A 19,648-nucleotide genomic window follows, 5' to 3' on the forward strand; every position below is an offset into this window, starting at 1 on the left:
CCTGGTATATAGATCCAGATCCAGATGCTAGACAATGTGTCCTAGTGGATTGTTCTGCAGGGAGAGCTTGCTTGCCGCCCACTTTGTACTGGGCAGTCTCCTTTCCAGTCTCCTAACGCTGGCTTTCTGCCCGTCCTCTGGCTCCTGGAAGGTACTACCTCTGCTTACAGCTGCGCGATGACATCGTGTCTGGCAGGCTGCCCTGCTCCTCTGTCACCCTTGCCACGTTGGGCTCGTACACCGTCCAGTCGGAACTGGGAGACTACGACCCAGATGAGTGTGGCAGTGACTACATCAACGAGTTCCGCTTCGCGCCAAACCACACAAAAGAACTAGAAGACAAAGTCATCGAGCTGCACAAGAGCCACAGGTTAGCGGCAGGAACCCCAAGAGCGTCCGTTTAAGCTGTGCTCGGTGGGTGGGCATCCCCTGCACCACCTGCTTCTCCCGGGACTGAAGTCAGTGCCTTAAGGGTGGGACTCAGCAGAGTGAGGTTCTAGGCCTGGTACAGTTCTGGGTAGTCAGACTCCTACTCGGGTCGTCCTTGTGATGTTTCTGCTAAAAGCCATTTTCCTGGTATTCTCCCCCCGCCTCCCCCAGAGTACAAATCTTTTGGTGCCTCTGTGGGAACTTGCAAGGGAGCTAAGTGGAAAATATTATGGTTCCACCAGGTTAAAAAAAACAAAACAAAAAACCAGCATTGTAATACCTCTCATTTTTCCTTATCAGAGGCATGACGCCCGCAGAAGCAGAGATGTATTTCTTGGAAAATGCCAAAAAGCTCTCCATGTATGGGGTGGATTTGCATCATGCCAAGGTACGCATATTTTAAACTCCAGGCCTTCTATCTAATTTTATTTAACAGTGTCCAGGACCCAGTTGTCACAATCGTTATATGCCAAGTACTGTGTGTGACGCCCACCAGGCACTCAGAAAATTCATGTTCAATTTTAAAAGCTCTCTATAAAGTTTAGATACTGTGACAAATCATCAGTGCTTTGAAATAAGATGGTTATTTTGAAGTTCAGTTAACATTAACCAGCCAGGCTACGATTGCCTAGCCTGTCGCCGTGGTTCTGTGACTTCTCCTGGGGACAGCTTTGATCCATCTTCTGAGCTGATAAAAGCTCTGAGTTCCAGAATAGCGCTGCTCTCCATCTCGTCACTGTCACCATTTTATTTTATTTATTTTTTTGCCTAACTTGTTTTTTAAAGAAAGAAAAAGAGGGAAGAGATAAGAGAGCAGAGAGAACTGGACAAGCACTATAGTTTTGGGTTTGTTTTGTTTTGAACTTTCTCAGTCACTGCGTGTAATCAAACGGATTCTCCATCCTTACATACAGCACATTCATTGTAGTGTTTGGTCAGTTTATTTTCAGGACATTCTCTGTAATAAATAATTCTGCTACAAATAAATCCTCTCCGCCTGTCCAAAAAAAAAAAAAGAAAAGATTGCCTAGTCGACGGGTGAATTGTTGAGGCTGTATCTTGGTTCCAGAGTCTTGCGAAGAGAGAAGTCAGGATTGGGCTGGATTAAGGTTGGGAGGATGTGTCAGCAGCTTTAACTCCACGTCACACTTCTTCCAGAATCTCTGTATCTTTCAACAGTGAGAGAGTGAGCGTATGGACTGTTAGTCTATTATCTGAACAGCTGTGAATAGAAGTGCCATGGAAGCAGAGGCAAGGTTTCCCAAAAACTTCTATCAGCAAAACATAGGAAGTGTGTTAGGCTCTTAGGGATAGGTTCTGGTACTTCAGCAGCACTGAAAAGATCAGTACTTGAAGTTCGGGGACAGCTTCTGATTTGGGCTGACACGAGGATGTCGCTCCTGGGTGGGGATGTGGCTTTACTTCGGGTGGACAGAGTGGTCATGATCACACAGTCCGGGGCTCACAAGAACATGCACTTAACAGGCTGCCAGCCGAGCGAGTGTCTTACACAGTCAAGTTTGGGGCCAAGAAATGAAGAGGGTTTCAGCCAGCTTTGTTTAGGCAAACGTCTCAACAACCCTGGGGACCCCTAGGAGGAAAATCTGTGATGTCTCCGTTCTGTTGCTGCTGCATTTGGGGACCTGACAGATTGAAAGTGAGTTTGGACAAGACGATGGTGAGGATCACATGAACGCAGGTCGAATTGGTTGTGTCTGTGGATCATTTTGTACATCACTCAGGGTGAGCACTTCTGAGGCCTGAAGGCCTCCACAAGAGCAGAATCTCTGAGGATTGGCTCTGACCAGGGATGCTGGCACCGGAGAGCCAAGCTCGTTGACATTTGTGTGTAATTACAGCAGCAGGTGTAGCTCTGTTTACTTGCCAGTTAATTATTACATGTTTTCACTTACTTTGTGCTCGGATAACATAGCATTTTATAGTTTATGCCAGATATAAGGTAGGATGAGGATTTAAAAAGAAAATAAGGACACGCACTAAGACTGTGTTTCTCTTAGAGTTTTTCCCTACGTGGCTAAAAGATAAGGAAACAAGACAGAAATGAAGGTAGCCTGGAAATTTGCGTGACTCGAAAGCTGTTTTTGAGTTACATTACACACGACGACTCAGTTACTGCCCAGGGGAAAATAAATAAATAAATAAAAGGTGAGGGCCTCCATGTAGGAGAAGGGCAACTCAGCATGTATCTGTGTTCCTATCAGGAAAAATGAAATCACTTAACATGGCTGCAGCGACTGAATTAAAATAGATGGCTGCTTTGTCATTCAATAATGTGATTTGAAATTATGCCAATTAAACCAATTAAAAAAGAGAGAGAATTAAGGAAGTGCCAATGCAGCCTGTGATAGGATTTCATGTGAATACTAAGCATAACAAATGATTTGGTTATGGACTTCATTTTCTCATGCAGACGCGCTCCATCATTTCAAGAAGGAAGTTTACTGAATTAAATTAGAGCTAATTTCCAGTTAATAAGTGAGATGCTTCTCTTCTGTTGGTAGTATTGAAAGGCCCTGAGCTCTAGGACCTAGTTAGAAATTCGGAACTGTGATCTTGGACTCCACAGCTCTGTATGAAGAATAAATATCCATGTTAGGTGAAGAAGGTCCCTTGGTTTGGAAAACCTGTTCTAAATGTCTTAGGAAGACGGTCTCTGTTTGTTTGTCATTTAATGTCACTCTGAATAGGCTCTGTCAGAGTCATTTATTTCATATAAGACTCTGAAATGTAGTTATAAATCCATATCGGGTATCCCGTGGACCAGGAGATAATAAAGGATGGGAAAGTTGGAACAGCGATTTTAAGTTAAGAGAATAGTACCTTCGTTTATTTTAATTAGGATAGGCTGAGGCTGTCCAGGGCTTCCTTCAATGCTCCCTGCTAAAGGGAGCCTTAAATATGTTTATTGATAGGGAAACACATGTCCCCAAGAAAGACCACGATGATAGCTTTTTTTTTTTTTTTTTTTTTTTTTTTGCGGTACGCGGGCCTCTCACTGCTGTGGCCTCTCCCGCTACGGAGCACAGGCTCTGGACGCACGGGCTGCTCAGTGGCCATGGCTCACGGGCCCAGCCGCTCGGCGGCATGTGGGATCTTCCCGGACCGGGGCACGAACCCGTGTCCCCAGCATCGGCAGGCAGACTCTCAACCACTGCGCCACCAGGGAAGCCCTGGTCATAGCTTTTGATACAGAAGATTTATCAAGCTACTACCTCAATGCTATGGGCTGCGGCAGTAACCTTGATATCAAAAGTATCCTTTTTTTGGTTGCTGTGCCATGAGTGAAATGGAAGCGATCATCAATTTTAAGCTCCACTTATTCCTGCCATTTTCTTTCTTCGTTTGCCTTTTCTTCCGGCAAACAAGTAGTGGCTTAACACGTGCTAGGCAGGCGCTGTGCTGACCACGTGGCCAGGTCAGCAGGATAAACAGAGGCTGCTCTCCACCAGCCTGGGTCTGGAGACGGAAGAGGAATGGGGTTAGTGGCAGCACCGCTGGCTCGGGCTTCGGGCTGTGCTGACGACATTAATGCTGTGGGGACCCAGAGAAGTGTGTGTGGGAGACGGCAAGGGAGGATGCATTGCAGGAGCCTCCCATCTTCCCCACAAACGGATTCCACCTTCTTGTGATTCAAAGATACTAAGGAGTGATTTAAAGTAGGTAATAATGGAAGAGGTTGTGAATGCCCAGAGTGCTTGCTACACTTACGTTCTTCATCACAAAGAAAGTGACTCAAGGAGCCGTTACCCCAGCAGCCCTGCTCGCGCAGACATTTCTGCTCAGGACCTGGGGGGTCGCCTGTGTGGTCCTGGGAGCAGGTCGGCTAGATCTCAGTGTCCATCGTGCCCCCCACCCACCGCCCTACTTCCGGCATCAGGTCATAGCTCTGTAAATTGCTCTTTCAGGTTAAAGCCCTTGATAAATGGTGGCGGAGCCTTTGAATTCCCCTCAAGTCTGATTATGTTGTAATATCCTGCCGTCAAGTCCTTCCACTTCCATAGAGTGATTTTCGTGTCTAGTGGAGTGATACGTTTCCAAGGAAAAATATTTCATTTTAAATCAGTTAAATTGTATGTGTAACCTCACAGTTCCCAGAGAGAGACCAAAATATTTATTTCTGATTCTGGAAATATTCGTCTTGTGCTTTGCACTGGCGGGATTTAGGAAGTCGGTCCCTCCCACTCCCGTACAGATGAGTCAGAAGCCCCCTTTTGGATTCTTTCATGTCTCCCTCCCCGCGTTTGCTGGCGCTGCAGTGACTCAAAGTGGGACAGCCCCGCCGATGACTGTGTCTCAGACCTCAGCTTCGCCTCCACAACACCCTGCTTCCAACAACCAGTGAGACACGGGGGGTGGGGACCGCACATCACACACAGCACCGCCTTCTGTCCTTTGTTCTCACCCCACTCAAGACCACCACAGATGTTCTCTTTACGCTAATTTCACTGGGACACAATATTGAGGGGGCATAGACTGCTCGTGGGGTATCTCCTGAGCTTTATATAACATCTCTGGTGACCTCTGGGACCCCTCATTGCACATCCCTAGGAGATGACCCAGAGATGGACTGTGCGAGCAGCAAAAGAAAGTTGCAAATATAGCATGATCCCACTTTTGTTGGAAAAGAAATCTATATGCATATATTAAATGCATCTATATTTATATATGTGAGCCAAGTGGTTAAGTGAGCACCACTGGGTGGTGAGTGTGTGTTGGGGTGCTGTTGGGGAGTACGCTTGTACTTTAAAAAGACTATTTTATATTCAAATTTTACTCTGACAGTAACAGTATACAAAAAGAGAATCAAGGGCTTCCCTGGTGGCGCAGTGGTGAAGAATCCGCCTGCCAATGCAGGGGGCACGGGTTTGAGCCCTGGTCTGGGAAGATCCCACATGCCACGGAGCGACTAAGCCCGTGTGCCACAACTACTGAGCCTGCGCTCTAGAGCCCGCCAGCCACAAGTACTGAAACCCGCGCGCCTAGAGCCCGTGCTCCACAACAAGAGAAGCCACCACAATGAGAAACCTGCACACCACATCGAAGAGTAGCCCCCACTCGCTGAAACTAGAGAAAGCCCACACGCAGCAACGAAGATCCAACACAACCAATAATTAAATAAATAATAAAAATAAAGTTAAAAAAAAAAAACGCGGACCTCTCACTGTTGTGGCCTCTCCCGTCGCGGAGCACAGGCTCCAGACGCGCAGGCTCAGCAGCCATGGCTCACGGGCCCAGCCGCTCCACGGCATGTGGGATCTTCCCGGACCGGGGCACAAACCCGTGCCCCCTGCATCGGCAGGCGGACTCTCAACCACTGCGCCACCAGGGAAGCCCCCAGAGAATCAAGACTTTTTAAAGGAACAAACCCCAAAACACTCATCGGAAATGATGGGGGTCTCTCTATTAGTGTACGTATTAGTTAAAAGCCCTGCCCCTGGAAGCAGGCTGCCCATATTCAACTGGGATGGACACTTAACCTTTCTGTGCCTCAGTTTTCTTGCCTGTAAAGTGGGAATCATAATAGCAGCTATCTCAGAATTATCCTAGTGAAGATGAACAATGTACGTAAAGTGGTCAGAGCCGTGCCTGGCACTCAGTAATAAGAACTGAGGCTCTGATCGTTACTGTTACTAACACACTTCACCTGGGTGACCTTCTCTGTGTGCAGTGTTGACATGCTGTGTAAGTCCAAGTTCCGTGGGTGAACAGAGTTTACACTAACAAACCTCCATAGTGATAAATATCTTCATTCAAAGGCTATTATTTAGTGGGAATATTTTTTAAAGTGCTACAGTACTTTGCATATTTAGATGAGAGCTGCAGGTAGCTAATTACAGGTTCTGACCTGGAGGCTTAAATCGTGTACCCGCCACAAGTGGAAATAGGTGAGATGCTCATCCAGCGTTTCTTGCTGCCATTTTCCAGGATTCTGAGGGAGTTGAAATCATGTTAGGAGTGTGTGCAAGTGGCTTGTTGATATATCGTGACCGACTACGCATCAACAGGTTTGCCTGGCCAAAGGTTCTAAAGATTTCATACAAACGGAGCAACTTTTACATTAAGATCCGGCCGGGAGAGGTGAGTAGACCCCAATTTGCATGTATGTCGGGAAGAAAGTTACCCAAGAGCAAACAAAAACGTAAATTACCTGCTCACACGTTCTGAACATGGCAGGACATAATGAGTTATAGCTAAATGCCTAAGAGAACTTATTGTAGGTTTGTCCAATAAACAGTAATAAATAAGATATTCTCTTCTTTTTTATTGTGTTGTTCTAGTTTTTCCCCACTGCATACATTAATTGAAAGGCTTTCCTTTTTACATATTTCAGCGGAAAATCAAGATTCATGAATAATGTTTTGTATTTTTCAAGCTGCGGTATCAAAGAAACTCTTAGTTGCTAAACCTCTTTGTGAATAGAGAATAGGTTTCTTCCCATCGGTCCTGTTGATCTGTCTCCGTGTCCCCTCTCTTGTCCTCCAAATCTGATAGTACCCTAAAGGGAATAGCTTAGAGGTAACATGCATCAAAGTATAAGAAAGATTAGAACAAGTGACACCGGGTATAAATTATGCAAGTTCTGTAGCCTAATGTATTTCTCCCCTTTGTTTTTCAATCAAGAGAGGCTAATGAAAGAATCAAAATTGTTAATTAATCCTTGCTCCTTAGGCAGAAGCATCCATCCATGGTCAACTTATGTCCTCCTTAGTGGTTTGACATAATATATAGTAAATATCTGCTGTTTTCTCATAATAGATAATAAATAATGTCCAAGTTCTAATTAGTATAGTTAATATAATGGAGGCAGTTGAAGCTCTAAGACTGCAGCTCGTTTAGTTTCTGAACATTTTCTGGTACAATATAGAATTATCTCCTGTCTTCAGAATTAACCTCACCACTGGTGGAAAACACAATTTAAAAATCACTGTATGGAATATAATGTACAGCATGGTGACTGTAGTTCATAACACTGTATTGTGTATTTGAAGTCGCTAAGAGAGTGGATCTTAAAAGTTCTCATCATAAGAAAAAAATTTGTAACTTTGCGTGGTCATAGATATTCACTAGCCTCATTGTGGTGGTCATTTCACAAAATATGCAAATATCAAAGCATCATGTTGTACATCCGAAACTAATATAATGCTATATGTCAGTTGTATCTCAGTACAAAAAAAGTTTAAAGACTACGACTATAAAGCAAGCAGTCGTGTTTAACGTAAATATAAAATCAAACTTGTCTATGAAGACTGAAATATTCTACGAGCTATCTGAAATTAAAGTCATTTTTTAATATTTCCTAAAGATTGCATGTCTTACAACCAAGATATGTTTGATTTATGAACCATTAAGTGAGCATCTATATATTGCCAAGCTCTGTGTTGGGCATTGAGAATAGAAAGATAAATACGACCTTATTCCTGTCCTATAGGGAGTTTGTGTTCAGCAGAGAAGACTCATACACTTGCAATTACAGCATCACGATGCAAGTGTGATAATATTCCGTAGACGTGAAATGAGCGTAGATGTTGTGAGGGGCCAGAAGGGGAAGTTGGAGCAGTGCATCATGAGACCACAGTGAGCCATGGGAACTTTAAACTGGGATGTGACATACTCGGTGGATATTTCGGGATGAAATTCAGCAGCTTAGTAATGTGATGTGCTAGGACCTAAACTAGGGCAGAGGCTGTGGGAATAGAATGGAAGAAGCACATTTGAGAGAGAGGTTTCAGAGGCAGAACCAGTAGGTCCTGGAGACAGGATGGGGCAGAGATCAAAAGAGGAAAGAAGAGGGCTTCCCTGGTGGCGCAGTGGTTGAGAGTCCGCCTGCCGATGCAGGGGACGCAGGTTCGTGCCCCGGTCTGGGAAGATCCCACATGCTGCAGAGCGGCTGAGTCCGTGAGCCATGGCTGCTGAGCCTGCGCATCCGGAGGCTGTGCTCCGCAACGGGAGAGGCCACAACAGTGAGAGGCCCGTGTACCGCAAAAAAAAAAAAAAAAAAAAAAAAAAGAGGAAAGGAGAGAGTCCAGGATAATCAGAGGGTTTTGGGTTTGCATGAGCGAAGTCAATGATGATAATATTACTAGAGAGAAAAAGGGAGAATTTCAGAAAAAAAGATTGAAATTCCTTTTGGGACAGAATTTGGCGGGGGGGTGATCCTTGCATAGTAAGAAATATAAGATTTAAACAGTGTCATCAGCTGTATAATACATTTTATTCAAAGCCTTAGGTCTTGAAGAAATTACCAAGAACAAGGAAGTTAGACGGGAAAAAACTCTTAAAACAGAAACTCTGGATAATACCACTTTTTGAGGGAGGGGTAGGCGGAAAAGGACCAGAGGCAGATGAGGAAAAACAACCAGAGAGGAGAAGAAGGGCCAGAAAGAGTCATGGATGATAAATAAGGAAGATGAGATTCAGGGAGCCTGGTTCACTCGGATGAGAACTAAGGAAAGTGTGTTGAACTTGACGATCAGGTCTTGTCGCGGCAGTAAGGGTTCAGGAAAGAGCTAGAGCCCCCGGCGGGTAGCAGCAAGGTGAGGAGTGAAGTAGCAGCGGCTTCCCTTCCTGACACTTAGCAGTGATTCTGGTTCTGCAGAAACACGCTCAGAGAAAGTCGTTTTCCTCCCCTTTTTTACAACCATATTCATAGGCTGAGAAGAATGAGAAGGAGAAGGAATTACTGGTGGCACGAAGGCTCTGAAGCGGTTGGAAGAAGTGGATACAGAGCACAGAGAGAGAGAGATAAACGTTCAAAAAGTGCAGGGATCTCTCTCATCTTTGTGCTGAGTAGGACAGAGCAGTAAGAATCTTCCCGGCTTCCCGCTTCTTCCGGGAAGAGCTAGCTGACTCTTCTGTAAAACCCCTGGCCTTAGCATGGCGTGTCGTCCATGTGAGATGCAGGATGAATAAATGGTGGATGATTTAGTCAAGGTCCCTTCCTCTGGCTTGTCGGTTGACTGGGTCCATTGGACGGGGGTGAGTTTCATGACCGTCCCTGGACAGGAATGTCAGACAGAGGGAGAAAATGGGGAAGGCGACTGCATTTAGAGCCACCCGTCATGTACTTCCCCTTCTCCCCCTGGCCAGTCCCACTCAGTGAACAAGAAACAGAGGTCCGGAATAGCTAAAGTTCACATACCTCGCACAGGACCCCTCCCCTTGGTTCTTTGCCGCATAAATTACTTTTGCTATCAATTATACCAGTAGTCTGGGGGGTTTGAGCTCTTTGGGGAAGGCTTTTACTGTTTAAGATGATTGCCCTCTGGTGGCCTGATGTATTCAGAAAATAAAAAATATTTCTTGCGTATCTGCCATAGTAATATGAAAATATATTACTCAGGAAGTTAGCTACCTCACCCTGAAAAAGCAGATGGCTGATGGAGTATCATCTGAACTCTAAATGCTGAAAAATATGAAAATGTGTTCTCCCAATCCCTGACCTTATGCAGTCGGCCCTCCGTATCCCAGGGTTCTGCATCTGTGGATACAACCAACTGTGGATTGAAAATATTCGGGAAAAAAATTCTAGAGAGTACCAAACAGCAAACCTTGAATTTGCTGCATGCAGGCAGCTGTTTCCGTAGCATTCACATTGTATTTCAACTGTTTACCTGGCATTTACATCGTGTTAGGCATTATAAGTAGTCTAGAGATGATTTAAAGTATATGGGAGGGCTGCATAAGTTATATGCGTGTATAGTATGCTATTTTGTGTAAGGGATTTGAGCATTCACAGGTTTTGGTATCCACAGGGGTCCTGGAACCAATCCCCTTTGGATACTGAGGGATGACTGTATAATATTGAGAGACGTTAGCATTTAACATGATAATCTATATTAGAATGCACAAATAAAATCAGCAATATCTGATACCAAGTCATCAAATACCTAGGATATGCGCATATTTCCAGACCAGATACAAGGAGAAAATGTCATCCTGAGAATGCTGTTTTATTCATTTCTTTGCGTTCCAGCTGAAGTCATGATGTCAGAGAGAAACTATGACGATTAGGCTTAGAAATCAGATCAGGACAAACTGGTCTCTGGAAGGAATACAAATATTCTTCTTTTTTTGCATTTAGTTTTCATAAGATTCATCCTTGTACATGAAACTTTTACTACATGCATAATGTGGTTGTCTGTACCTGCAGCATTTTAAGGAGATAGATAGGAGATTTTTTTAAACGAGTGAATGTGTATAGCATGAAATCTGTGTATAGCAATTGATTTAGGGAGTAAAGAAAAAAATTGTGGGTGGTATTTTGACTTTCTCTGTTATTTGCTTTCATGTTATTTATGATTGCAAACTTCACTCTACTCTTCAATATGTCTTTTAAATTTAGTTTGAACAATTTGAAAGCACCATCGGGTTTAAGCTGCCCAACCATAGAGCGGCCAAGCGTTTGTGGAAAGTGTGTGTGGAACACCATACATTTTTCAGGTGGGTAGAGATCACTTTGGTCTTTCCTAAGGAAGAAGTAGAATGGTTGGAATCACCTACACTGATAAGAGGTTGTTGGAAAGAAGAATGTGACCACAAGATCCTTTCTATTCCTTCAAGTTCGTTGCCGCCAGATTTCTTGATAAATCCTAAAAGAACTTCTGACGAAATTTGAAGGATTTTCCTTAATTTGTTGGATACTTATCTGTCTCATCTCCCCTTCATTATCTTGAGAGGTTTTTCATTATTTTTCTAGAACATCCACTTCAGATGTCCAATCCCTTCCTTACTCTTTCAGTAGCTTTTCAATACCATGCACCCCTTTGCCCACATCCAGTAAGTACTAAAGCCCTCAGATTTGTGTCTACAAAGTAATAAATGGTCACTGTTCTTCACTAACATCCCCTACTTAATTGCTCTCTGGGTTTGTAGAACCACAGACTCTCCAGTTCCATAGGATGTTCAAATTCACCTAGTCCAGCTCCACCCCTGTTGTGCTTCTAGCCTCTCTACAACATCCCTAGTTGATATACACTGTGTGAAGTGATTTTTTTTTCCTTATAAAACCAGGTTCACTGAATGGCAGGTTGGGGGTTCAACCCTGAGTACACAAAGCACTTTACCTTTCAGAACAGAGTGATAAGTTAGCCTTCTTAGTATGTGGCTTAATAGTCTTGCTGATGTTTTTCCTTTAATATCTCCAGACTGTTGTTACCAGAAGCACCTCCAAAGAAGTTCCTTACCTTGGGGTCCAAGTTTCGTTACAGTGGCAGAACACAAGCCCAAACCAGGAGAGCTAGTGCACTGATAGACCGCCCGGCCCCTTACTTCGAGCGTTCGTCCAGCAAACGTTATACCATGTCTCGCAGCTTGGACGGAGGTAGGCACTGCTCCCCTTAATGATTGCTAGTGGCTACCGAGCAGCGAGAAACCATCGCGAGCCTTTGATGGACACAGGTGCTCTGCGATCGCATGAAAGGAAGAGCACTCGTTGCTCTTCGGCTGAGTGGCACATTTTAACCAACCCCCCAGAAAAGGTGCCTGTGGGAGTCCTATGTCTGTTCTTGGTGGGTTTATATAAAATCACACAAAAGAATGGTACTTGGGGAATGAAGTGGCTTTCATAAGCTGGCACCCTGAATTTGGAGAAGGGTGCTCTCATTCTAAATATAGCAATCACATACTTATAAGTAATTTGTTTCTCTTTTCAGCAGATGGTAAATGATTATCAGGTTGGTTTTAGATGATTTGTTTCCGAAAGAAAACTGTGCATTAGATTTATCTCTGTTTCTTTAAAAATGTTATGAATAGAACATGACTTTTATCAGTCAGTGAATAATAGCTGATAGAAAGGATGACATTCAAATAACAGAGCAAAGGGCTCTAAGGAAATTGTCCTGGTTAATATTAATTACTACACCAGCTGGACTGGGAGAGCGTTGCTGTGTAAATATTCTGTACCGTGAAGTCAGATGTGTGAGTACCACAGGGAGAGAGTCACTGCATCACTTAAGTAGCATTTTTAAGGCATAGTAATGAGGTTTTTGCAGGCTTTTGTTTTGTGGAGCAGTCTTCTGTGGCTGTCCAGAGGTACATGCAGATGTACTTTCTGCTCCAAGACATGGCAGCTGTAGGAAAGTCGGAACCTCTATATCCGTAGATGTGAAACCCACAGACACCGAGGGCCAACTGTATTCATTGTACGACGTACACCGTTTTGTGTAAGGGACTTGAGCATCCGTGGGTTTTGGTTATCCACGGGGGCCCCAGAACCATTCCCCCCAGACACCAGGGCACGACTGTGGCCAGACCTCTGCCTCCTAATCCAGAGCTCCTTGGGGGTGAGATGTTTTATAGGAGACTTATCCTGGGCACATAAAAAGAGAAGTTTCTAGCATGTGTGTACAGTTTTAATAATAAGCAAAAGCATAAATAGAAACAAACAAAAGTTACAGGTGCCTGGTATCACCTCCCTCCTGGCCTTTTTTGCTGCCCACTCACCATGGAGCCTCAGTTCTTCCTTCCATTTGGCCAAACCCCGATGTGGCTTGTAGGGAAGCGAACTCCCTGGATCGCCGGATTTAGAAGACTTTACTGTCCCAAAGGGATACTTAGAGGAAGTAAAAATTGTGTTATTAGTGCTGTATCGTTGTTATAAATTATATTAGCGAAGTGGGAAGAATGCTCGCCTAGCGTAGGTAGATAAGTTCAGACCGATGTCCAGACCGTCTCTCTGTACAGCGGTGGGTGGATGAAGTACTGTCTGCAGGTCCCAGCTTTAGTCGTTATCTGTAAGGTGGGATCGAGGCCACCTCTGACAGGTTGTTGCGAAGAGTGAATAAGACGTAGGTGAAAGCAGTCTTGTTACAGATGTAATCATAATGATCTCAGTAGGTATATTGATAATCATTCTTTAGGCTTTTGTGAGCTGGCCTAGGAAGTCAGTCTTACCATTCTCTACCTTCTATAACAATGTCCCGTTTTTAGAATCTCTGAGAGCCAAACTTTTGGGGAAAACTGTTTATTAGGACTATTTTGAGTCAGATTAAGATACTGGAAAATTCACATTGACAATGACTTTCTTTTGGCGGCGCCTCATCTCCTCTTCCTTGAAGAGTCTGTGTAAACTGGTGTGTGTTCTCTAAGTCAGTGCTGGAGGAGCTTGTGTGGAATCACAGCTTTTTTTCCCGGATGTCATCCACTCTGTCCTGCGATGTGAACCCAAGGGGACACACTTGTTGTGAATGTTGTTTTCCTTGTGACCTTCTGTGTGATAATGATTGCTGAGAAGACAGAAGACAATTGTGAAATCAATGTACTAATTCCATGCTGTCTCTTTCTCCCTGCCCCAAAGTGATGTTAGTATGTGTTGTCTCTCACTCCTTGGGGTCCTGCCAATTCTCGTATGTTTTCTGAGCTGCTGCTCGGGGGGGCCATGGCTGCATGTTGGAATAGAAACTGCTTTTTGCAAGGTTGCATCGTCTGTTAGAACAGCCTAACAAGCCTTTTAGGAAACTGTGTCTCATATGAGCTTTTTCATCATCAGTAAGAGATGTAAAATATCTTCGTGAAGGTATTTTAGTAAAACGGTTCACTATTCAAAGGATTTCAGAGCTTTTTCTTACATTTATGTTTTAAACTTCCTAAAATATGAAAGCAGATTAAATTTTGCCTACGATTTGAAAAGCAGCCTTTCTAAATTTCAGTAAATTTTATGGTACCTAAAACCTAAAAGAATGAGTACCAAATTTCAAAAGTCTAACTAAATTAAGCATCTCTTTCACTGAGACATTTTAGCTGGGACGAAAGGCTGGGTGTTCTCTCTTACGTTTGCGTGCTTTGCACTTGCATGAATTTCATTAGCAGCGTTTGTCTTGTTTTCCCAAAATACTAGAGATGAATGAATGTATGCATATCGTGGTAGTCTTTTTAAAGCACAGTAGAAATTAAAACATTTCTGCACTTCAGTTGAACAGAGTTACCATCTGAATTCTATAATCTCTGCCCAGTAACTGGTTACTTTTCATTATTACTTATGTAGCTTTTATATTGTAGAAGTGATAGACTTTCCAAGCACTAATAGTGGTAGTAATAGTAATAATAATTAAAAAAAACATTTCAGTGCTCCTTAATGAGTGGCACTTGCAAAGCTCTGTTTAAAGTCAAGTGCACTAGGGCAGTTGTCTGTCTACTGTTAGTTGTGGAACTTGCCCCAAGTGTCTGGTGCTGGTGCCCCGCCAGTTACTCTGTGGGTAACAGCCTCGGTGGCACTCAGCCCCCCATCCTTCCTCTCACCTCCACCCTCACACACGTCCTCACCAGAGAGCCTGAGAAGTGGATGGAAATTATTCTGGTGGCTTTGAGAGACGAGCATTGAAATCACACTTAAACGCAGTTATGGGTGACAACAGAAGGATGAATCTGTGGCGTTGCTTAGATGAGAGTACCTGCAGGGCTGACCTGTCTTTTGAAGAGAAACCTGGTATTTTATGGGGGGATTTTTGCTGTAACGGGAGCAATCGGTGGTGTCCGTCTGTCTTCTGACTTAACTGTTTTGGTCTTTATTTCTCCAATTGTATTTGCTTTTAGCATCAGTGAATGAAAACCATGAAATATACATGAAGGATTCTGTGTCTGCTGCAGAGGTTGGTACTGGCCAGTACATGACAACAAAGGGCATCTCTCAGACCAACTTGATCACCACTGTGACTCCGGAGAAAAAGGCAGAGGAGGAGCGGGGCGAGGAAGACGACAGACGGCAAAAGGCCGAGGAAGCCACACCCGTCGCTGCCGTACGGCCCGAGGGAAAGGTACATCTCCCCGCTGTCTCCCCGACCTGTGCACTCTCTAAAGAACTCCTGAATAAGACTGAGGACGTAAGCCAGGAATGTGAATAAGACTTAGGCTAATTCGTATCTCAGCATTAGTCACCTTCATGTTGTCAACTTTTAAATTAGTATGTCCTCTGTCAACACTTTTCCTCTGCAAAAGCCCTTTCTAACTTTCGGGAAATTCTTATTGAACAACTGAGGTGCTACGTGAGACTTTCAGGACAGCTGTCCTGTCTGTAGATCTTAGAAATACGTTTGGTAGTGAATTACACTTTTCTGTTTGGGCTCACAATTCAGAACTGTCACTAAAGCTGTTTTCTTTGTTTCTGGCCCCATCCTCCTACCCAGGGCTGTGTATTTGTCTAGATGCACAGTAACTGCTTTGCCCTTCTTCTGACCGCCGGTAGCTGAGTGACCACAGCCTGCATACTTACACACTGTTTCCACTGTTTCTCTCTCTCAGTCTTATCATCTTAACCTAACCATCAGAGTAGCCAGTGGATGTGTTTTGGAAAAGGGATATTAAGGCCAAAGTTTGCAAGGGAAGACGGAGGGCGAACTTGGCAGTAATTTTTCCAGGGTGTTTTATTCATTGAACTTGGTCACTTCATTTCATCCAAAAGTCAATTTATTTTTAAATATTATGTTTATTTCTGGAGGTCCATCACTATAAAGCAACTTTCCAGGAAAATGAAAGTCAAAAAACATGTAGACAACCTGCTTCTGGTTCGGGATTTTGTATGTCGCAGAGCAGCTCCCTAAAAGTCAAAGAACATGCCGGGAGGTTTATACATAATAATAATGGAAAAACAAGAGTGGGTCTTGGAATGTACAGAGTACAGAGTGAAAGGAAACAGCAGAATAAAAATGCCGTATAACTTAGAGGTTATGCTAAAACTTAGGTAAATTTGATTCAGAAGTGCTCTTTTGCACGTGGGCTCTTCAAATGCAGAGTACGGGGCAGAGAATCAGCTGGGGCTCTGTAGAAAAATGCTCCTTTGGATAAGAATTTAACAGTGACCTCTAAATGGGCAGATTGGCAAACGTATCATCATTCTGTTTATGTTAGACTATCCCAATGACCCAATCCATCATCCTTTTTTAGGGTAAGATGATTTATTTGCCAAACACAAAAATAAAAACAGGATAGGACATAATGGAAGGATTTTTGGATCACTTTTGCTGTTAAAATGCGCTTTGTTCTGAATTTTGTTTTTACACTCGTTTCGTTTAAGGCGGGTTCTAACTAGGTCACGATCAGAAGATGATATACTTGAAAAGCCAATGTGTCCCATGATTTCTGAAAGTCGCCCAGGCCAACACTCCATTCTGAGGGCTGTGTAAATATGATTAAGTGCCCCATAAAAGTAAATGACTTGTCGTTTGCTCCATAAACGCTCCACTCCCACTTTGTTTGATTTTAAAAGATCAGCAATTTGTTTACATGAGATGGAGCCCTAAGCCAGCATCACTGGGTGCCTTTTATGCCATGGGAGATTAGAAAGACCAAGAAGACTGTTCTCTTAGAGTCGGAGCCTCTGAGAAGCCAGCACTGTGACCCTGATGCCTTCTGAGAGGTCGTGGCTGGGGCCTTGTGCTGAAGGAGCTGAAGGGCTGTCTACATCTCCCCTGCTGCAAAGCTGTCTTTAAAAACCACTCTAGGGCTTCCCTGGTGGCACAGTGGTTAAGAATCTGCCTGCCAATGCGGGGGACGCAGGTTCAAGCCCTGGTCCGGGAAGATCCCACATGCCGCGGAGCAACTAAGCCCGTGAGCTACAACTACTGAGCCTGTGCTCTAGAGCCCATGAGCCACAACTACTGAGCCCACGTGCCACAACTGCTGGAGCCCGCGTGCCTAGAGCCCATGCTGTGCAACAAGGGAAGCCACCGCGATGAGAAGCCCGCGCACCACTACTAGAGAAAGCCTGGCGTAACAACGAAGACCCAACACAGCCAAAAAATAAATAAATAAAATTAATTTTTTTAAAAAAAGCCGCTCTAAAAACCACTCTAATCAGCAACATGGAAGATTAAGCCGTCATTTCTTTCTTCTCTGTCTTCAAAAAGTAACGTAGAGGGCGCTTATTTTTTAACCAAGATGAAAATGTATTACTGAAAATAGCTCTTAAGCGACTGGTCCCTAGATTCCTTTGAGAGGAGGTGTGTTTCCCCACTCACGATCACCCCAGGTGACGGGGCAGCCTCCACGGGCAGAAGGCAGCTTGTAAGTTGTACATTATTCTCAGCTCAGTGAGATTTGTGCAGCGTCTTGTTTAAGACACAGTGTTTAATGTCAGATGTGAGTATTAGGAAAAGACATACTTGTCTGATACCGAAAAAGAGACACTTCTACATTCTACTAGATCCATGATATAATTTTATTTGTGCATTTTCTTACCCTCTGTCTCTATATTTACCAAGTCAGGGTTGGATTACTGTCACAAAGCAGACCAGATAATGTCCATGCTCTCAGGACACTAGGCAGAAACACGCATGTAAGTACACACACACACACACACACACACACACACACACACACACGAGCAGAAGTTCAGTCATCTTCAGGCTCCAGGTGACCTTGTCTTGAACTCAGCTATAGCAGCTTCCACGCTGGCCCTGGGTCCTGTTTGGCATTTGCTTGTCTCTCCCACCCCTCTCGCTCAGCATCCCTCCACCACCTGCAGAGAAAGCTGGCTGTGGTCACGGAGACTGCGGGGACCAGGAAGGGTGTAAAGAACCTTACTTGCCCTGCACAAGCCTGCATGCCCCTCCCCAGGAGCACTATTGTGGGGTTGCCTGCCTTGATCGTCCCCTTAAGGACTCAAACCAGGCGGCTTAAGCCTACGGCTCCTCTAAGAAAAACCGGAAGGTGGGGAAATTGTATCTTTCTATTATTTACGGACCACAAGTAATACAAAGTAAGTGCTGGTAAACCACATCACAAGAAAACACGTTCTTTTTTGCTAGTTGGCTTGTTTGAAACCCTTCTTTAAGCTCCCCCGTGTACATCATGGGTAAGGGGCCAACATAGTCGTTTTCAGAAGAGCCTCGGTGCTTTATGGAGAGGTAAGGTTCCTGCGGCGTTCACTGTGGAATTCCCTAATTGGAGCTGCTTATGGGTAGGAGTGGGGTCAGAAACTTGGTGATTTGGAAACCCACCTGCTTTGGCTATGACTGACTAACCAAGGAAAAGTAATGCTAGAGATTTTGGTTTTAATAATCTAAAATTGGATTCATTGTCATTTTAATCTAACTGAACCCTAGTAACAGATCTGGTCGCTGGAGATTAGGAGAAGTTATTGAAAGTCTTGGTTTTAAGTTATCAGAGAGTTACATTTGCTCTCAGCATCCTAAAAATTTCTAGAGTTGTTGGTCTAAACAGAAGTTTTGGATCATATGAAACGTAGTCATTGAGATTACCCACAGATATCTTCGGTTCTGATTTTTTTTTCAAGCCCACCCTGTGTTTGACTTGAGGGTCTAATGGGAAGACGATGGCCATTCGTGGCAGCGTTGGCGTGCCGCTTGAATACTTTAAAATTCACCAACAACCCTAGTGCTGAAATTCTTGTTTGACGACTTTTTTCTCGGTACCCATAAGAAAATTAACTAATTGCAGTTTTCTTTTTGTCCTTTTGCACCTCTGTTCGCTGCTTTCTGTCTCTCTCGCTGTCTCTCTCACATCAGTCACCCGGGCTTGGCACTGACTCATGTCCCCCCTCCCCCCCATCAGCCCGCTCTCCCCCTGCATCTCCCACAGGGCTCCGCAGGAGGTGTAAGGAGAACGGGCACCCCCCGCCGGGGGTCGAGCCGGCCAGAGACCCCGGGCACCTGCACGGGGAGCCCGCCTCGGACTCTGATGGCCGAGGGAAGCCGTGCCTGGGGGACCATGATGTGGCTTTTAGCTGCAAACAGCGGCCGGGCAGAGGGGCCACGCTGTTTTCCTTCTCCTTGCAACTCCCCGAGTCTTTCCCCTCTCTCCTGGATGACGATGGCTACCTGTCCTTCCCCAACCTTTCCGAGAGCCACCTCCTGCCCCAGAGCTTGCGGCATTACCTCCCCATCCGCTCGCCCTCTCTGGTGCCCTGCGTGCTCTTCATCTTCTTCTTCCTGCTCTCCGCCTCCTTCTCAGTGCCATACGCCCTCACTCTCTCCTTCCCTCTGGCTCTGTGCCTCTGCTGCCTGGAGCCCAAGGCGGCCTCCTTGAGTGCCTCACTAGACAATGACCCGAGTGACAGTTCAGAGGAAGAGGTGTGTACCGCGGCATAGAACACACGTCCCTGTCGTGCTCGGGGCCGCGGTCCGAAACAGTCTCAGACGGCTGCTGCGATAGTGGTCCTACTTTCAGAGCCTCATTTATCGTCTGTGCCAATCTGTGCAGAGGTTTTGTGTGCAGGGGGTGCGACCCGGCCCCGGGGTTAGGCACA

At 44.7% G+C, this 19,648-nt stretch overlaps 1 protein-coding gene across 1 annotated transcript in view; it reads left to right on the top strand.

Moving 5' to 3' along the window:
• EPB41L3 (erythrocyte membrane protein band 4.1 like 3) overlaps positions 1-19,648 on the top strand; it is a gene marked incomplete at its 5' end in the record, with an annotated part of 85,844 nt that overhangs the window by 43,834 nt on the left and 22,362 nt on the right. Inside the window, 7 exons of the mRNA XM_082667524.1 lie at positions 152-370; positions 730-817; positions 6,376-6,528; positions 10,793-10,890; positions 11,595-11,770; positions 14,980-15,200; positions 18,909-19,472. Of these exons, the coding sequence (XP_082523650.1) occupies positions 152-370; positions 730-817; positions 6,376-6,528; positions 10,793-10,890; positions 11,595-11,770; positions 14,980-15,200; positions 18,909-19,472 (1,519 nt within the window). The remainder of the gene's footprint in view (positions 1-151; positions 371-729; positions 818-6,375; positions 6,529-10,792; positions 10,891-11,594; positions 11,771-14,979; positions 15,201-18,908; positions 19,473-19,648) is intronic.

This window comes from Grampus griseus (genome assembly GCF_964374135.1).
Source record: "Grampus griseus genome assembly, chromosome: 12".
Classification (NCBI taxonomy): domain Eukaryota; kingdom Metazoa; phylum Chordata; class Mammalia; order Artiodactyla; family Delphinidae; genus Grampus; species Grampus griseus.